This window comes from Sorex fumeus, unplaced genomic scaffold, assembly GCF_029834395.1.
Source record: "Sorex fumeus unplaced genomic scaffold, SorFum_2.1 ptg000122l, whole genome shotgun sequence".
In the NCBI taxonomy this organism is placed as follows: Eukaryota; Metazoa; Chordata; class Mammalia; order Eulipotyphla; family Soricidae; genus Sorex; species Sorex fumeus.
The window spans coordinates 19,004,561-19,018,193 of NW_026606179.1; the positions used below are offsets into that span (position 1 = coordinate 19,004,561).

The window sequence follows — 13,633 nt, forward strand, 5'->3', positions numbered from 1 at the left end:
ACCAGGGGTGGGGGGCTTTAGTCTTGGTGCCATTTTCCCAGTGTGGAAACTGAAGCCCAGAAGGGCTGGGAGAACAGAGAAATCCAGTCACAGGACAATGAAGAGGGGGCAGCTGGGCCTGAAAGGCAGCACTCATGTGGGAAGTACTGTCCCCCCCTCTGCCCGCCCCACTTCCTCCTCCCGGTCCCCTTTGTGCCAACATCACAGCTGGGGCTGGGCCTACTGGGAGTAGTGGGCACACGGATGCGCTTAGTAGGGGTGTCAGTGGCCAAGGACTCACACCCAGGGTGACAAGGGCACTGAGAGAGGGCTCAGATTCTGAGGTTCGTGTTTATTGCAACCTCCTCCCAGCAGGAGGCAGTGGTATCCAGCCAGAGCCTCAAGCCGGGGAATTCCACTCCCTGTCCGGGCGAGGTTCTGGACTCTTGCTGGAAGATAGAGTCTGTCTTTGAACCCAGGCCCAGCTGCATCTAGAACAGCTTTCCCAGGAGGCTCTGTGTGTGTGGTGAGGGGAGGGAGGCCAACAACCTGCATCCCCCAGACCTCCCCAGGCACCTGGGTTCACTTCTTCTTCTGCACGTGGCCACAGTCGTACTTGCCACGCACCACCTTGAGCTTGACGCCGGGCAGGTCCTGGGTGCGGCCACCCTGGATCAAAACCACATGGTGCTCCTGCAGCGAGTGGCCCTCACCAGGGATGAAGCACACGGCCTCCCGGCCGGTGCTGAGCCGCACGCGGCAGCACTTGCGGTTGGCCGAGTTGGGCTTCTTGGGCTTGCGGATGAAGGTGCGCAGCACCACCCCTTTCAGCTGCGGCCGGCCAGCCGTGGGGCCTGGAGGTGAAGGCTTGGGCTTCGGCAGGCCCTGGCGGTGCATCTGGTTCAGGGTGGCCATGGTGCGGGGGGCCCATGGCCGGGGGGCCAGGGCAAGGCCTGGAGAGACACAACCAGGAGGATGGTGGGGGCTCATTACACAGGACGCAGATTCAGTTCAATTCGATTCTGGTGTGCTGGGCGCCCAGTGGAGCACGTTCCATCGAGGGCTGGATGAGTAGGTAACAATCACCACCCTGACCTAGCAACAGCCATGGCTGAGGCTCTAGCCTCAGCAGTGTACAAGAATTTAATTCGCCTTTGGGAAAAAACGGGGGATGTGGCGGGAGCGAGGCAAGCAGTCTCTGGATTGTGAATTAAGTCAATTTTATTCTGCCAGGAAGGTAGCGGTTTTAATGCTGTTCAAGCATGATAAAAACAAGTGGATTCACACAGTGTTGAGGACTGCTCCAGGCTCTTCATGTCCCCAGATGCCACCTAGAGGATTTTGTGGGTGGTGTCACCCCAATTTCCAATCCCTGGTCCTGTCCACCCTCGCCCTCCACTGGCCTTGCCTGTTTTCTTCTTCCTTCCAGATCACCCCCTACTCCCCACAGGTAGCCCGAGGGTCCCTGGGAACATCAGGTCAGGTCCCATCACCCTGTCTCGAAACCCTTCCTGACACCCTCTCCTCCAGGCTGGGGCCAGGTCCTGGCCTGAGAGCGGGCTCAGAGACTGCATGCAGGAGTCTCGGTTCCATCCCCACCACTGTATGGTGTCCCGAGCTAGCCAGAACAGCCCCCCCACACCCCTTCAGCAAGGTACAATGGAAACACAGTGACAGGAGGGGCAACCCTGGGCCCTGTCCTGACGGAGCTTCCAGTGAGAGATGTCCTTTACAGCCCAACTCCCCACTCCTGAATACCCAGAGAACATCCTGGGCAGACTGCCATTCATCTCCTTGCATCTCCTGTGGTGGCTGAATCTTCCAGAGGATTTACTTACTGGGCAGGTAAGGATCTAGGCGCAGCACTTGACATTAATTGAATTAACTTTTTTTTTTTTTTTGCCTTTTTGGGACACACCCAGCGATGCTCAGGGGTTACTCCTGGCTCAGGAGTAACCTGAGGAATCTGAGCACTCAGGAATCACTACGGGAACGCTCAGGGGACCATATGGGACGCTGGAAATCAAACTCAGGTCGGCTTTGTGCAAGGCAAATGTGCTCCCCGCTTCACTACCTAAGTCAATTTCTTAAGAATGGGGGTGCTGAGAGATAGTACAGCATGTAGAGTGTTTGCCTTGCATGCTGCCAACCAAGTTTTAATCCTGGGCATCTCATAGGGTCCCCCAACACTACCATGAATGATTCTTGAATGCACAGCCCCGAGGAGTACACTCTGAGCACCACCAGGTATGGCCCCAAACCAGCCCCCCCCAAAAAAAAGAGGGGGCTTTGGATGACCCCCAGGGGTGTTCAGGGCTTACAAGTCTCTTTGTAGGTTTCATGCCCATAAGGAAGACCCCTGAACTCTCAGTGCTGGGGAGTTGACCGTGGCATTCTGTGGGGAAGTGCACTCAGGAGGTTCATAAAGTTTGGCAGGGTGAATGCAACAGCAAAACAGCTCACAAAGGGCACGATCTAGGGAAGCCGGTGAAACAGATGCAATCTACAGGGTGCTGGAAGTCACCTGGCTCGGATGCCGCGTCTACGGGTGTGCAGCAGTCAATAAACCCAAACTCCTGGGACAGACCCGAGGCAGCGCAGCTCGTCATGCTGCAGGAGGGCAAGGTTTAGCGCCAGGCATACGCACTGACTGAAAATGTCAAGTCGCAGAGGGAAAACACTCTTAATACTCTTTATACTGCCTCGCCTCTGCAGCCCAAACCCTCCACTTACCGTAACTTAGGGATGCACTGAGCCCTCGGAGAAGGCCGGACCAGGACATCGCGCCGCCTGCAGAGTCCCTGTGTTAGGAGATAAGAGATTCAGAAAGGAAACCCCCCAAACTCGCAAAAACGCAGGCACCAAGTCTCCCCATACAGCTCTCCGAGGAAAATGCTTAAGGCTATGGAAGTTCCCCTAGGGTTCTGACCACGAGCCCTCATGCCGCCAGGAGTCCTGCCTCAAACTGGGGACTTTCGGGGGTCTACCAGGCACCCCAGTCCCGGGGAAGGAGGAATGAGGAAACAGGAGCTGGCAAGGGCAGCTTAAACGCACCTAAGGACTCCACAGACCTCCTCCACCCAACAGGGTCCGCAGACACGCCGAGACCTCTAACCCCTTCCGGTTGTACCGACAGGGATTGGCTGCTTCTGCCTCTGAGGGGGCGGGACACAGACAACCATTGGACCATTGTGTAAGTCAATTTTGGACGCCTCCTCCCATTGGGCTGTTTTGAAGGAATGGGGCGGGGCCTACGGTACGAGCACTCTGCTATTGGCTTAGATGTGGAGTGGGCGTGCCGAAGAGTGAGTGACCCCCGTATCCCTCGTCCAAGATGGCTGCGTCCATGGCGCGGCGCTTGTGGCCTCTGGTGGCGGTGCGGAGGGTCCGGCCCCAAAGAAATTGGAGCTGCAGCCCGAGTCGCGGGAGAAGCTTCGGCACGGAGAGACGAGACCGGAACCTTCTGTACGAGCATGCGCGCGAAGGCTACAGCGCGCTCCCGCAACTGGACATGGAGCCGCTGTGCGCGTGCCCCGAAGAGGCCGCGCGCGCGCTGGAGCACCGCAAGGGGGCGCTGCAGCCTGAGGACTTGCACGGCATCGTGAGTGCGCGGGGCTGCTCTCGCTCAACCCACCTGCGTCTCTGCGCCGGCAGGAGGCAGGCTTGCCGCGGGAACGTACTTTCTTCCCACGTTCAGCCAGTCGTCTTTTTTTTTTTTTTGTCTTTGGGCCACCCGGGTGTTGCTCAGGGGTTACTCCTGGCTCTGCACTCAGGAATCATTCCTGGCGGTGCTTGGAGGACCATATGCGATGCCGGGGACTGAACTCAGGTTGTCCACGTGCAAGGCAACCACCCTACCTGCTGTATATTTCTCGGGCCCCAGTACAGCCAGTCTTAGATTTGGCTTATGGTGCCACTTGTTCCCAGTATCAATGGGGCCCAGTTTTTGCTATCAAGAGCCTATTTTTGTTCCTTCCATTCTGTGCCTTCACAGTGGGACACAATGAGACATGGAGAGAGGCGGGGTCCTATCCTACACAGCTTTTTTTTTTTTTTTTTGCGGCTGGGTGGGGGTGGAGGTGGAGTTTGGTGCAGGGGCTCATCCGGCCATCTTCAAGGGTCACTCCTGCTGGTGCTCGGGAGACCACATGGGATACTGGAGATTGAACCCCGACCAGCCACAAGCATGGCAAATGCCGCACCTGTTCTACTATCATTCCAAGTCATACCTACCCAGTGCGTGAGGGAATGTTTTTTGTTTTGTTTTGTTTTACACCCACACTGAGTGACTGGTTATATTGCACATATATTTAGAGAGCTCCAGGAGAATAAGGGTGAATCGCAACCATCATGGGGGCTGGGAGATAGTATAGGGGTTAAGATACTATCCTTGCTTGCAGTTGATCGGGTTTGATTCTGGGCACCACAAAAGTGTTGTGTCGTTCCCCCCCCTCCCCCGCCAGCAGCTCCTGGTTATAGTCCTGGAGATCCTAAAGGTCCAGGGCATCATCACATTCTTTGAACTGCTACCCTGATGGTCAAGAATCTCAGTGACAGCTCCCCCTCAAAAATCATCATCACGTTGATAATAATAGCTAGTACTGTTATATACTTGGAAACTAGAAGCAGAGTGACTGTATTTCTAGATTCTGCTGGGGTGCTGAGGATGGTGGGGATCCCAGATACTCTGAGCCATCTCTGGTCTCCCTGATCATCCCTTCTAAGGGCATCTGCATTCATCCTGTTAAGTTTCACAGCAGGCCTATGAAGTGGGTGCCATTATGTCCCCCCAATTTTGTTTTTAATGGAAAAACTAATAGCCTAAGAATATATTGGGGCCAAAGAGATAGTATAGTGGGTAAGGAGTAGCCGCTGAGCATCACTGGGTGTGCCCTCCTATATTTGGGCATGGTGTTGGGCCATACCCAGTAATACCCAAGACTTAACCCTGATGCTGTGCTCAGGAGTCATTCCTGCAGTACTCAGGGAACCATATGCAGTGCCAGGAATTGAATCCAGATTGGCTGCTCTCGAAGAATTCAACAAATTTATTTAGTATTAATTTTATTTTCATTTGGGGGCCACACATGGCAATGCTCAGGGCTTACTCCTAGCTCTGCATTCAGGGATCACTCCTGGCAGGGCACGGGGGACCATATGTGGTGCTGGGAATTGAACCCTGATCAGCTATGTGCAAGGCAAGCACCCTACCCGCTGTACTATCTCTTTGGTCCCTGAAGTTACAGTTTTAATGGGGACAAGAGTTTGGGACAGTGGAAGCTTCTAAGGATGACTGAGCTGATTTCGTTTCTATGTAACTGTACTTTACAAAAGGGGCCAGGGACAGCACAGCGGTTAGGGCACGTGCCCGTCATGTGCTGACCTGGGTTAAATTCCCAGCACCACATGGCCCCAAAAGCATCACTAGGTGCAGCCCTGGAGGCACCCACATATTACAGGGCACCCCCGGGGAAATCCCCAGCACCAAGGGCCCAAGAAGCACTGTCCTCTCAGCTTTCGTATTGTACCGCAGACCCGGTTGGTGGGGCTCACACAGTAGGGCCCCAGGTGTCCTAAACACTGCTTGGGGAACCCCCCACACCCCCGCCAAATAACAGAGAATTAAAATGGAACTAGGGAGATGACTCAGTGGGCCAGAGCACAGGCTCTGCCTGCTGGAAGCCTGGGTTCCGTCTGACCCTGCATGACCCCCATGCGCCAGAAAAGAGCAAGCCTGGAGCACCGATCAGAGAGTAATAGCCCAAGCTGCCAGGAGTGACCCCCCACAAAAAAAGATATGGCTGAAGTTTGGCCAAATGGAGCTGGAGGCATACTATAGCAGGTAGGGTGCTTGCCTTGTACGTGGCCAACCCAAGTTCGATCCCCAGCATCTCATATGGTCACCTGAGCACTGCCAGGAGTGATTCCTGAGTGCAGAGGCAGGAGTAACCCCTGAGCACTGCCGGGTGTGACCCCAAAAACAGCAACAACAAAGGGACCAGAAAGATAGTACAGCAGGCTCTGTGCTCAGGGATCACTCTCGGCAGTGTTCAGGAGATCACAGGGGGGCCAGGGATGGAACCTGGGTCAGCTGCTTGCAAGGCAAATGCCCTTCCCTTCTCCCTCTCAGGTCTCCACCTGGCAGGCGTTGAGGGAGCTGAGGGAGCAGATCCAGAGGTTGGAGGAAGAGAAGAACGCAGTGGCAGAGGCCGTGCGGGCCCTGATGGTGAGTGGGGTGCGGCCGCAGGGCAGGGGGTTGGGGTTGTGGGTGTGGGCCAGGGCCTTCGAGGCCTCTGGCTGTGGCCGACAAACCCTGGGGTTCCACATCCAGGGGACTGTGCCTCGGCAGCTTTCCCCAACACCCCCAGTTCCCCTCCCTCTCCCTGCACCCAGGATGCCACCATGCCCTCTGGGCCTCAGTTTCCCCTCTCAAGTTCCTGCCCGACCTGAGGCAAAGCCGGGGCACTTTCCTGAGGGGTGTGGGCTCCCTCAAGTCTTGGAACCCGGATGCCGCACCCCCATAGGTGATCAGCAGCGGGTGGGGTGACTGTGGCAGCAATGCAGGCTGCTGGACATAGGGCCGCAGGAGAGGAGGGAGGCAGATGGGCAGTTTCCAGTTGGGCCACTGCAGCACCTGCAAACTGGAGTTTCCACATTGTCATGGCAACGTGAATGCAGGGCCCAGCATGCACTGGAGCCGCCATGCTGGAGCCGTGAGAGGTCCAGGCGGCAAGGGCTCAAAGGGCTGGCGCTCAGGCTCTGCCTGCAGGGGACCCAGGTTCCATCCTAGGCATCCTGGGACCCAACCAGGAGAGGCTCAAAAATAAGACAAGTAGGGGCTGGAGAGATTGAAGCACAGGGTAGGTGCTTCTCTTTCACACGGCTGTCCTGGGTTCCAACCCCAGTGTCCCATATGGTCCCCTGTGTCCCACCAGGAGTGATGCCTGAGTGCAGAGCCAGGTGGAAGCCCCGAGCACTGCCGGGAATGGGCCCAAAACAAACAAGGAAGACTATTGGCTGTTCACACAGTCACCGCTGTGTGGCAGGGGCTGGCTCCCGGCTTTCTCACCCTCAGGCCTTACGCCGCCTAGGGAACCAAACAAACCTTCTGTCCAGCAGAGGGACAGAGAAAAGTGCCGGGTCTGCGGCTGGGAAAGGGCGGGGCAGGATTCCAAAGCCCCTCGTGACACGGGTCCTCTATCCAGGCCACCCCTGCATCTGATGTGGGCATCGGCCATAGGCTGCCCCGGTTGGCACCAGTTCCCACCTTACCCTAGGCCGGTGCAAGTGCTCCTCGGGAGCTTGCTCACCCACGCCAAGAGGTCGCACAGCTGCCCTGCCTGGTGACCCTTGATAGCATCCCAGGTCACAGGTGGGGAGACTGAGGCTCAGAGAGGGGGGAAGGTCAGTCCAAGGACGCAAAATTGGTAGTATCCAGCAGTCAGCCTGACCCACTCGACAGTCCTGGGTGTGAACATTTCAGGAGTATCAAAGGCCCCCAAATACAGTCTCCCAGGCTTTCCCTAAACAGGCCCCAGTCCCTCCTCCACAGAACAGAGACTCTATTGGGCCAGCATCACGCTGGGCAGGGTACGGTGCGTGATCCTGGCTCCTATGGGGTGAGCGTGCCTCCTCTCAGCCACACTGATCGGGAAACTGAGGCACAGTGGAGGAGGGACTCCCCCCGCCCCCCAGGCACTGACAGAGGAGGACATTCAGGTCCACCTGCTCTGCCCCTGTCCCCTTCCCAGCCCCCAGCTTCATCAACCCAATCACCCCCTTTTGCCTCTCTCCCACCAGGTGGACCAGGACAAGAGTCAAGCGCAGCAGGTACTGTGGAGAGCCGGAGTCGGTCCTTGGTGGGGTGTGGGCAGCAATCAACCTGTCAGGCACAGCTCCCCCATGGCACTTAGAAGGAAACACAGCTCAGGGGGCCAGGGAGGCCCCTGCAGGGACAGCACATGCTCACGTGTGTGAGGCCCTGGATTCACTTCCAGGCACCCCCTGACAGCCCCAATTGTTTGAGATGCAAGCAAGCAACTCAAACAAGATTAAGGAAAAGAAAACAAACCAAAATAATAATATAATAATAATAATAATGTAGATGGTCTGGAGTCAAAAAAGCAAAGCCCCCTTCAGGAACAGCTAGATCCAGCTCCTGGCTCCATCTCCAGCTCTGCTTCCCTCTCGTTCCCAGATGAGTTTTCTCTTAGGAGAAGGGGAGGCAGGTCAGGTGCAGAGGGGCCCAGTCACACCAAAACACCATCCTGGGGTGGTTTCTCCTGAGTTCCGCTTGGGCTTATGGCTGGTCTTTGAGCCTATCACTGACCCAGGCCCAGGAATGTTTAGGTGGTGGAGGACTGAGTCCTGGTCCCAGGATACGGTGACATGGTGATGAATTCCCCGAAAAGAAATTCAGGAGGAGGCCGCGAATGTCTTTATTATCATCAAGGGTTTGCAAACCCAAGGGTTCAGGTCGTTGTGGGAAAGGGCCCAGCTGGCCGGCCGTGCTCAGGCTTTGCATATGGGAGGCCCAAGTTCAGTCCCCAGCACAGAGCTGGGAGCAGCCCCCCAGTAGCCCACTAGGTGTGACCCAAAAAGCAAAAAAAAAATATATATCAGGTTGGCAGAGAGGACCCCACCCCAGTGTACAGGCTGACCCTGCCGCCCTCACTCCAGGACCCCCAGTATCAGAGTCTTCGAGCCCAGGGCCGGGAGATCCGGAAGCAGCTTCTGCTCCTGTACCCCAAGGAGGCGCAATTGGAGGAGCACTTCTACCTGCGGGCACTGAAGCTGCCCAACCAGACCCACCCTGATGTGGTGAGCAGTGCGGGGTTGGGGCAGGCGGGTAGGCGGGCAGACACGCCCCCCACCAAGGAGTGACCGCCCGTGACCCCGCTGTCTTCCTGCAGCCCGTCGGGGACGAGAGCCAGGCCCGCGTGCTCCATGTGGTGGGAGAGAAGCCAGGTGGGCCGCGGGCCTGGGCCATCACCTGCAGAGCCCAGGGGACTGGGGGGCTTCTGCCTCGGGGTGGGGACCTCACTGTCTGGTTTTCCTCCCCACCCCCTCCCCGCCCCCATGCCTAGGCAGGCTCTGTGTGTCTGTCCCTTGGGCTCCCCGGGGGCTCCGTGTCTGATTCTTGCCCACCCCTGATGTGTCTGCCCGGTCTCTCCTCAGCCTCCTTTCTTCCTGCCATCTCTTCCCTCTGTCTCTCTCCTTTCTTCCTCTCCTACTGTTGATGTCCTCTCTCCTCACCGTCCCACCCCGCCTCCCTATTTCTCCTTTTTGCTTTCCCCTTGCCTGAGTGTTTTCTGCGTCACTGTGCCATCTTCCAGGCCCTTTCCCCTGGGGGAGCCCAACAGCAGGGTGCCAGGGCAGCCTCCGGATTTGAACTTGTGCATGAGGCTTACTGGGTAACTGTGTTTTTATTTGCCATATCGTGTCTCTGTGCTCAGGGATAACTCCCAGTGAGTCTTGGGGGGACTATGTGGGGTGCCAGGGATAGAACCTGCAGTGCCTTGTACAAGGCAAGCGCCTTAACCCCTCTGGCCCCTACGCAAATGTTTGGAGCTGTGAAACTGTGAAACCGTCTTCCGGCCCTCCCTGCCCTCCTTAATCCTTGCGCCCGGGCTCTACACCTGCCTCCCTCACCCCCATTGTTTTGCCTCCATGTCTAGCTTTCTCCTTCCAACCCCGAGGCCACCTGGAAATCGGGGAGAAGCTCGACATCATCCGTCAGAAGTGAGCCCCCTCCCCCTGCTGGCCCCTAGGCCCAGCCCCTGCGCCCCAACAGCTGGCAGCTGCCTCCTCTCCCCAGGCTGGGCCTGGATGCAAAGCCGCCATGGCCACACCCGGCATGAATGTTTAATGCCCGGGCTCCGCCTGGCAGCTGGGGTGCTACCCCCGGGTACCCAGCACCCACCCCCATCCAGCCTCCCCGCCACAGCCCCCCGCACCTGCCTATTTCCTGCCCCCCCCCCGCCTCCCAGACGCCTGTCGCACGTGTCCGGCCACCGCTCCTACTACCTGCGTGGGGCTGGCGCCCTCCTGCAGCACGGCCTGGTCAACTTCACACTCAACAAGCTCGTCCACCGGGTATGGGCCAGGAGGGAGGGCTGCCTGCAGGGGGTGGCCCAGCCCACAGCTGGCTCAGGAGGCACAAGGCCCCTTTGGCCAAGTTTTGCACCAGGCGCCTGCATACCTAAGTTCACGGGAGGCAGGAGGCGGGAGGGGCCCTTTCTCATACACCCACTAAGATGCGAGGAGGGTCCCAGGGCAGGTGTGTGCAGCTGGCCCCGGAGGAGAGGGCTGCCTGGGAAGTGAGGCAGGGGTGAGGCAGGACTTCAGTGAGGGACTCGAGCCCCCTGGGGAAATGGGGGAGCAGGGGAGGGACACAAGCAGATCTGGCCTGTGAAACACACCCCAGCTGCCCTGGGGTGAGCTGAGTGACGAGGCAGGACCCCCCAACCCCCTGGCCAGGCCCCAGGTCTGGGGGGCCATGGCTGTGTCCTCATTCCCCTCCCCCTCGCAGGGCTTCATCCCCATGACCGTACCCGACCTTCTCCGAGGAGCTGTGTTTGTGAGTGAGCCCCTCTGCCCCCTGCAGGGTGGCAGGCCCAAGCCCTCCCATCCCCCCCTGGGCCTGGTGGGGCAAAGGGCAGAGGGCAGGTCCAGTCCCAAATATCAGGGTAGGAGCAGAGACTGTGACTGGTAGAATGGAGGCCTGCCCATTGCCTGATCCTCTGACCTCTGACCCCTGGCCCCTGCTGCAGGAGGGCTGTGGGATGACCCCCAATGCCACCCCCTCCCAAATCTACAATATCGACCCCTCCCGCTTTGAAGATCTCAACCTGGCTGGGACGGCAGAGGTGGGCCTCGCAGGTGAGGCTCCGGTGGCCAGCGAGGAATGGGGGTACCTGCTAAATCCTCGGGCTGGGGGGACAGCGGGGAGCACGGGGAAACCCAGGGCCAACACGTCAGGGGGTGCAGGCTGTTCACTGGACAGCAGCACGGGTCCAACTGCAGGCCCAGTGGTGTTGGGGAAACTGCTGATCCCCACAAAGGCCCCCCCTTGTTCTGTCCCCTTTCCTCGCAGGCTACTTCATGGACCACTCTGTAGCCTTCCGGGACCTGCCAGTCAGGTGACACCCAGTTCTTTATCCCCTTCCCACCAATGCCCTTGTGCATTTCCCCCGACCCCCGTGTGCTGTCCCCGACCCCCGTGTGCTGTCCCCCCAACCCCCATGTACTGTCCCCCCGACCCCCCTGTGCCATCCCCCGTGACCCCCATCTGCACCCCAGGATGGTTTGTTCCAGCACCTGCTACCGGGCTGAGACGCACACGGGGAAGGAGCCGTGGGGGCTATACCGTGTCCACCACTTCACCAAGGTCAGGGGCTGAAACTGTGTGTGTGGGAGGGGGGTGGTTGTGGGGTGTTCAGCAGTGACTCCAGAGGGCCCACCCCAAACCCACTGACGCCCACTGCGCTCTGCAGGTGGAAATGTTCGGGGTGACAGGCCCAGGGCTGGAGCAGAGCTCTGCACTGCTGGAGGAGTTCCTGTCCCTGCAGATGGAGATTCTGACTGAACTGGGCCTGCACTTCCGGTAGGGGCAGGGGCTAAAGCGGGCACGAGCCCCCCCCCCCCCCCCGCCCCCAGGGAGCCTAAGATTCCAACATGGCACCCTCCGCACAGGACACCCTAGCGTACGACCCAGGCCCCTTCCCGTGGGTCCTCCCACTGCAGACTGCCTCCTCTGCAGAGTCCCTGATGTGCTCAGGACAGCGGGCAGGGCTGGAGGGTGGCACTGCCCTTCCCTTTAAGAGGGACCAGGATGGTGCCAGACCTGCCTTCTGGTCCCCTGGAGGTCAAGCGTGGGGTCATCACAGAGAGGGGTGAGGCTGTGCCCGCCCTGCTCCCTGCTGCCTCCTGCTTGTGGTGGGGACCCACCCCCTTCCCCTTGCCTGCTCAGGGAGGTGGTTGTGCTCACCAGGACACGTTGTTGGGGTGCCTGACCCTGGTTCCTGAGGTCCCACACCGTGGCCCCAGCACTGGTCCACGTGGGGTGCTGCTGGGGCCCAAAACTCAGGGCACCCCATCTGAGTCAACTCCGCTGCCCTCGCTTCTCCCTCCTGGCTCTACTAACCTTGTCCTTAGGGTCCTGGACATGCCCACGCAGGAGCTGGGCCTCCCGGCCTACCGCAAGTACGACCTGGAGGCCTGGATGCCGGGCCGCGGGAGCTTTGGGGAGGTGAGCCGTGCGGGGCCCAGGGTGGGGGGTGGGGAACAGGCTTGCCCCACATGGCCGATGCCCTCACCCGCTGTGCCCCCCAACCCCCACCCTCAGGTCACCAGCGCGTCCAACTGCACAGACTTCCAGAGCCGGCGCCTGCACATCATGTTCCAGACGGAAGCCGGGGAGCTGAACTTCGCCCACACGGTGAGGCTGCGCCCCGCCCACCCCCACCGCCTCCCCTGCCTCCCACCTAGCTCTGAGCGCCCCTCTCCCTGTTAGGTGAACGCCACGGCCTGCGCTGTGCCCCGCCTCATCATCGCCCTCCTGGAGAGCAACCAGCAGCAAGTGAGGAGCTCCCCGGGGAGGCGGGAGGGGCGGGGCCAAGGGTGTAGACGGGAGGGCGGGGCCAAATGCGTGGGGCGTGGTTTGTGGGCGGGGCCAAAGTGGTGGGGCAAATGTAGGGTAGGGGCAGGGCCGAGGGTGGAGGCTGGGCCACTGTGGGTGCAGATGTGGGATAGGGACAGGGCCAAAGTTGGGGCAGGGGTGGGGTCGAGGCTCCTCCTGAGCCCCTGTGTTTGTCCACAGGACGGCTCTGTGCTGGTGCCCTCTGTGCTGCAGCCCTACGTGGGCACCGAGCGGATCACGGCCCCCACCCATGTGCCTCTGCGCTATATCGGCCCCAACCAGCCACAGAAGCCCAGGCGCTGAGCCAGGAACTGTTGGTGGCCTGTTGCTGCTGGCTGGAGCTCTTGATCCTCCACCCCCCCAGAGCCCGTCCTTGCCACACTGTGCCAGCTCCATGCCCAGCTACACCCTCTTCTGCCTCCTGGTGCAGGGTTGCGGGCGCAGGAGTTTCTCTCTACCCTGGACAATGGACTTTTGGAGTCTTGAGGATTCTGGGGGTGTGGGGGGAGGAAGAGGGAGGAGGCGTCGTCTCTCTTCCTCCGTTCTCAGTGCTGGAGGGACCAGAGTGACAGTGTGGGGTAAGGCCCAGTCGATTGGGTCTCCAACACCCCGTGTCCCCAGAGTCCCACACCAGGTGTGACCCTCATTCAGTACAGAGTTGGGAGTAGCCCCTGATCACCGGAGAGTGTGGTTCAAATCCCCCACCCCCAAAAGAACAAAGAACCACTGCCTGTACCCACAGAATCTCCAATAAATGGTCAGAAGGTGAGTGGCGTGCTTGTGGGGCCTCTGAGCCAGCCGGGGACTGCTGCTGGGAGGGGCCGAGGCCTGGGGAGAAGTAGCACCTTCCGGTGCCCCCGCCCTCCTCCCTCAGCTGCAGGCTGGCCCAGTCTACGGATGGCCATTCTCTCACCCAACTCTGCGTGTCCACACCGGGCTGTACCCAGCTTCTCCTCACCACACGACTGCACCACGTCCAGCAGTCCCGTAACCCAGCGCTCTGGCCCTCCCCAG

At 59.4% G+C, this 13,633-nt stretch overlaps 2 protein-coding genes across 2 annotated transcripts; one reads left to right on the plus strand and one right to left on the minus strand.

Annotated features, from left to right (window-relative positions):
* Nucleotides 1–322: 322 nt before the first annotated feature.
* Nucleotides 323–3,101, minus strand: MRPS12 (mitochondrial ribosomal protein S12). The gene is made up of 3 exons (XM_056136725.1): nucleotides 3,034–3,101; nucleotides 2,713–2,780; nucleotides 323–932 (listed from the first exon to the last, which is right to left on the minus strand). The coding sequence occupies exons 2-3, from the start codon at nucleotides 2,759–2,761 to the stop codon at nucleotides 562–564; spliced, it is 420 nt and encodes a 139-aa protein (XP_055992700.1). The 5' UTR covers nucleotides 2,762–2,780; nucleotides 3,034–3,101; the 3' UTR covers nucleotides 323–561.
* Nucleotides 3,102–3,284: 183 nt separating this feature from the next.
* SARS2 (seryl-tRNA synthetase 2, mitochondrial) lies at nucleotides 3,285–13,348 on the plus strand. Its single transcript, XM_056136241.1, has 16 exons — nucleotides 3,285–3,580; nucleotides 6,110–6,205; nucleotides 7,780–7,809; nucleotides 8,659–8,799; nucleotides 8,892–8,946; nucleotides 9,657–9,720; nucleotides 9,969–10,074; nucleotides 10,511–10,558; nucleotides 10,752–10,860; nucleotides 11,075–11,120; nucleotides 11,281–11,368; nucleotides 11,475–11,584; nucleotides 12,136–12,229; nucleotides 12,326–12,418; nucleotides 12,494–12,559; nucleotides 12,800–13,348. The coding sequence occupies exons 1-16, from the start codon at nucleotides 3,314–3,316 to the stop codon at nucleotides 12,920–12,922; spliced, it is 1,536 nt and encodes a 511-aa protein (XP_055992216.1). The 5' UTR covers nucleotides 3,285–3,313; the 3' UTR covers nucleotides 12,923–13,348.
* Nucleotides 13,349–13,633: the final 285 nt, after the last annotated feature.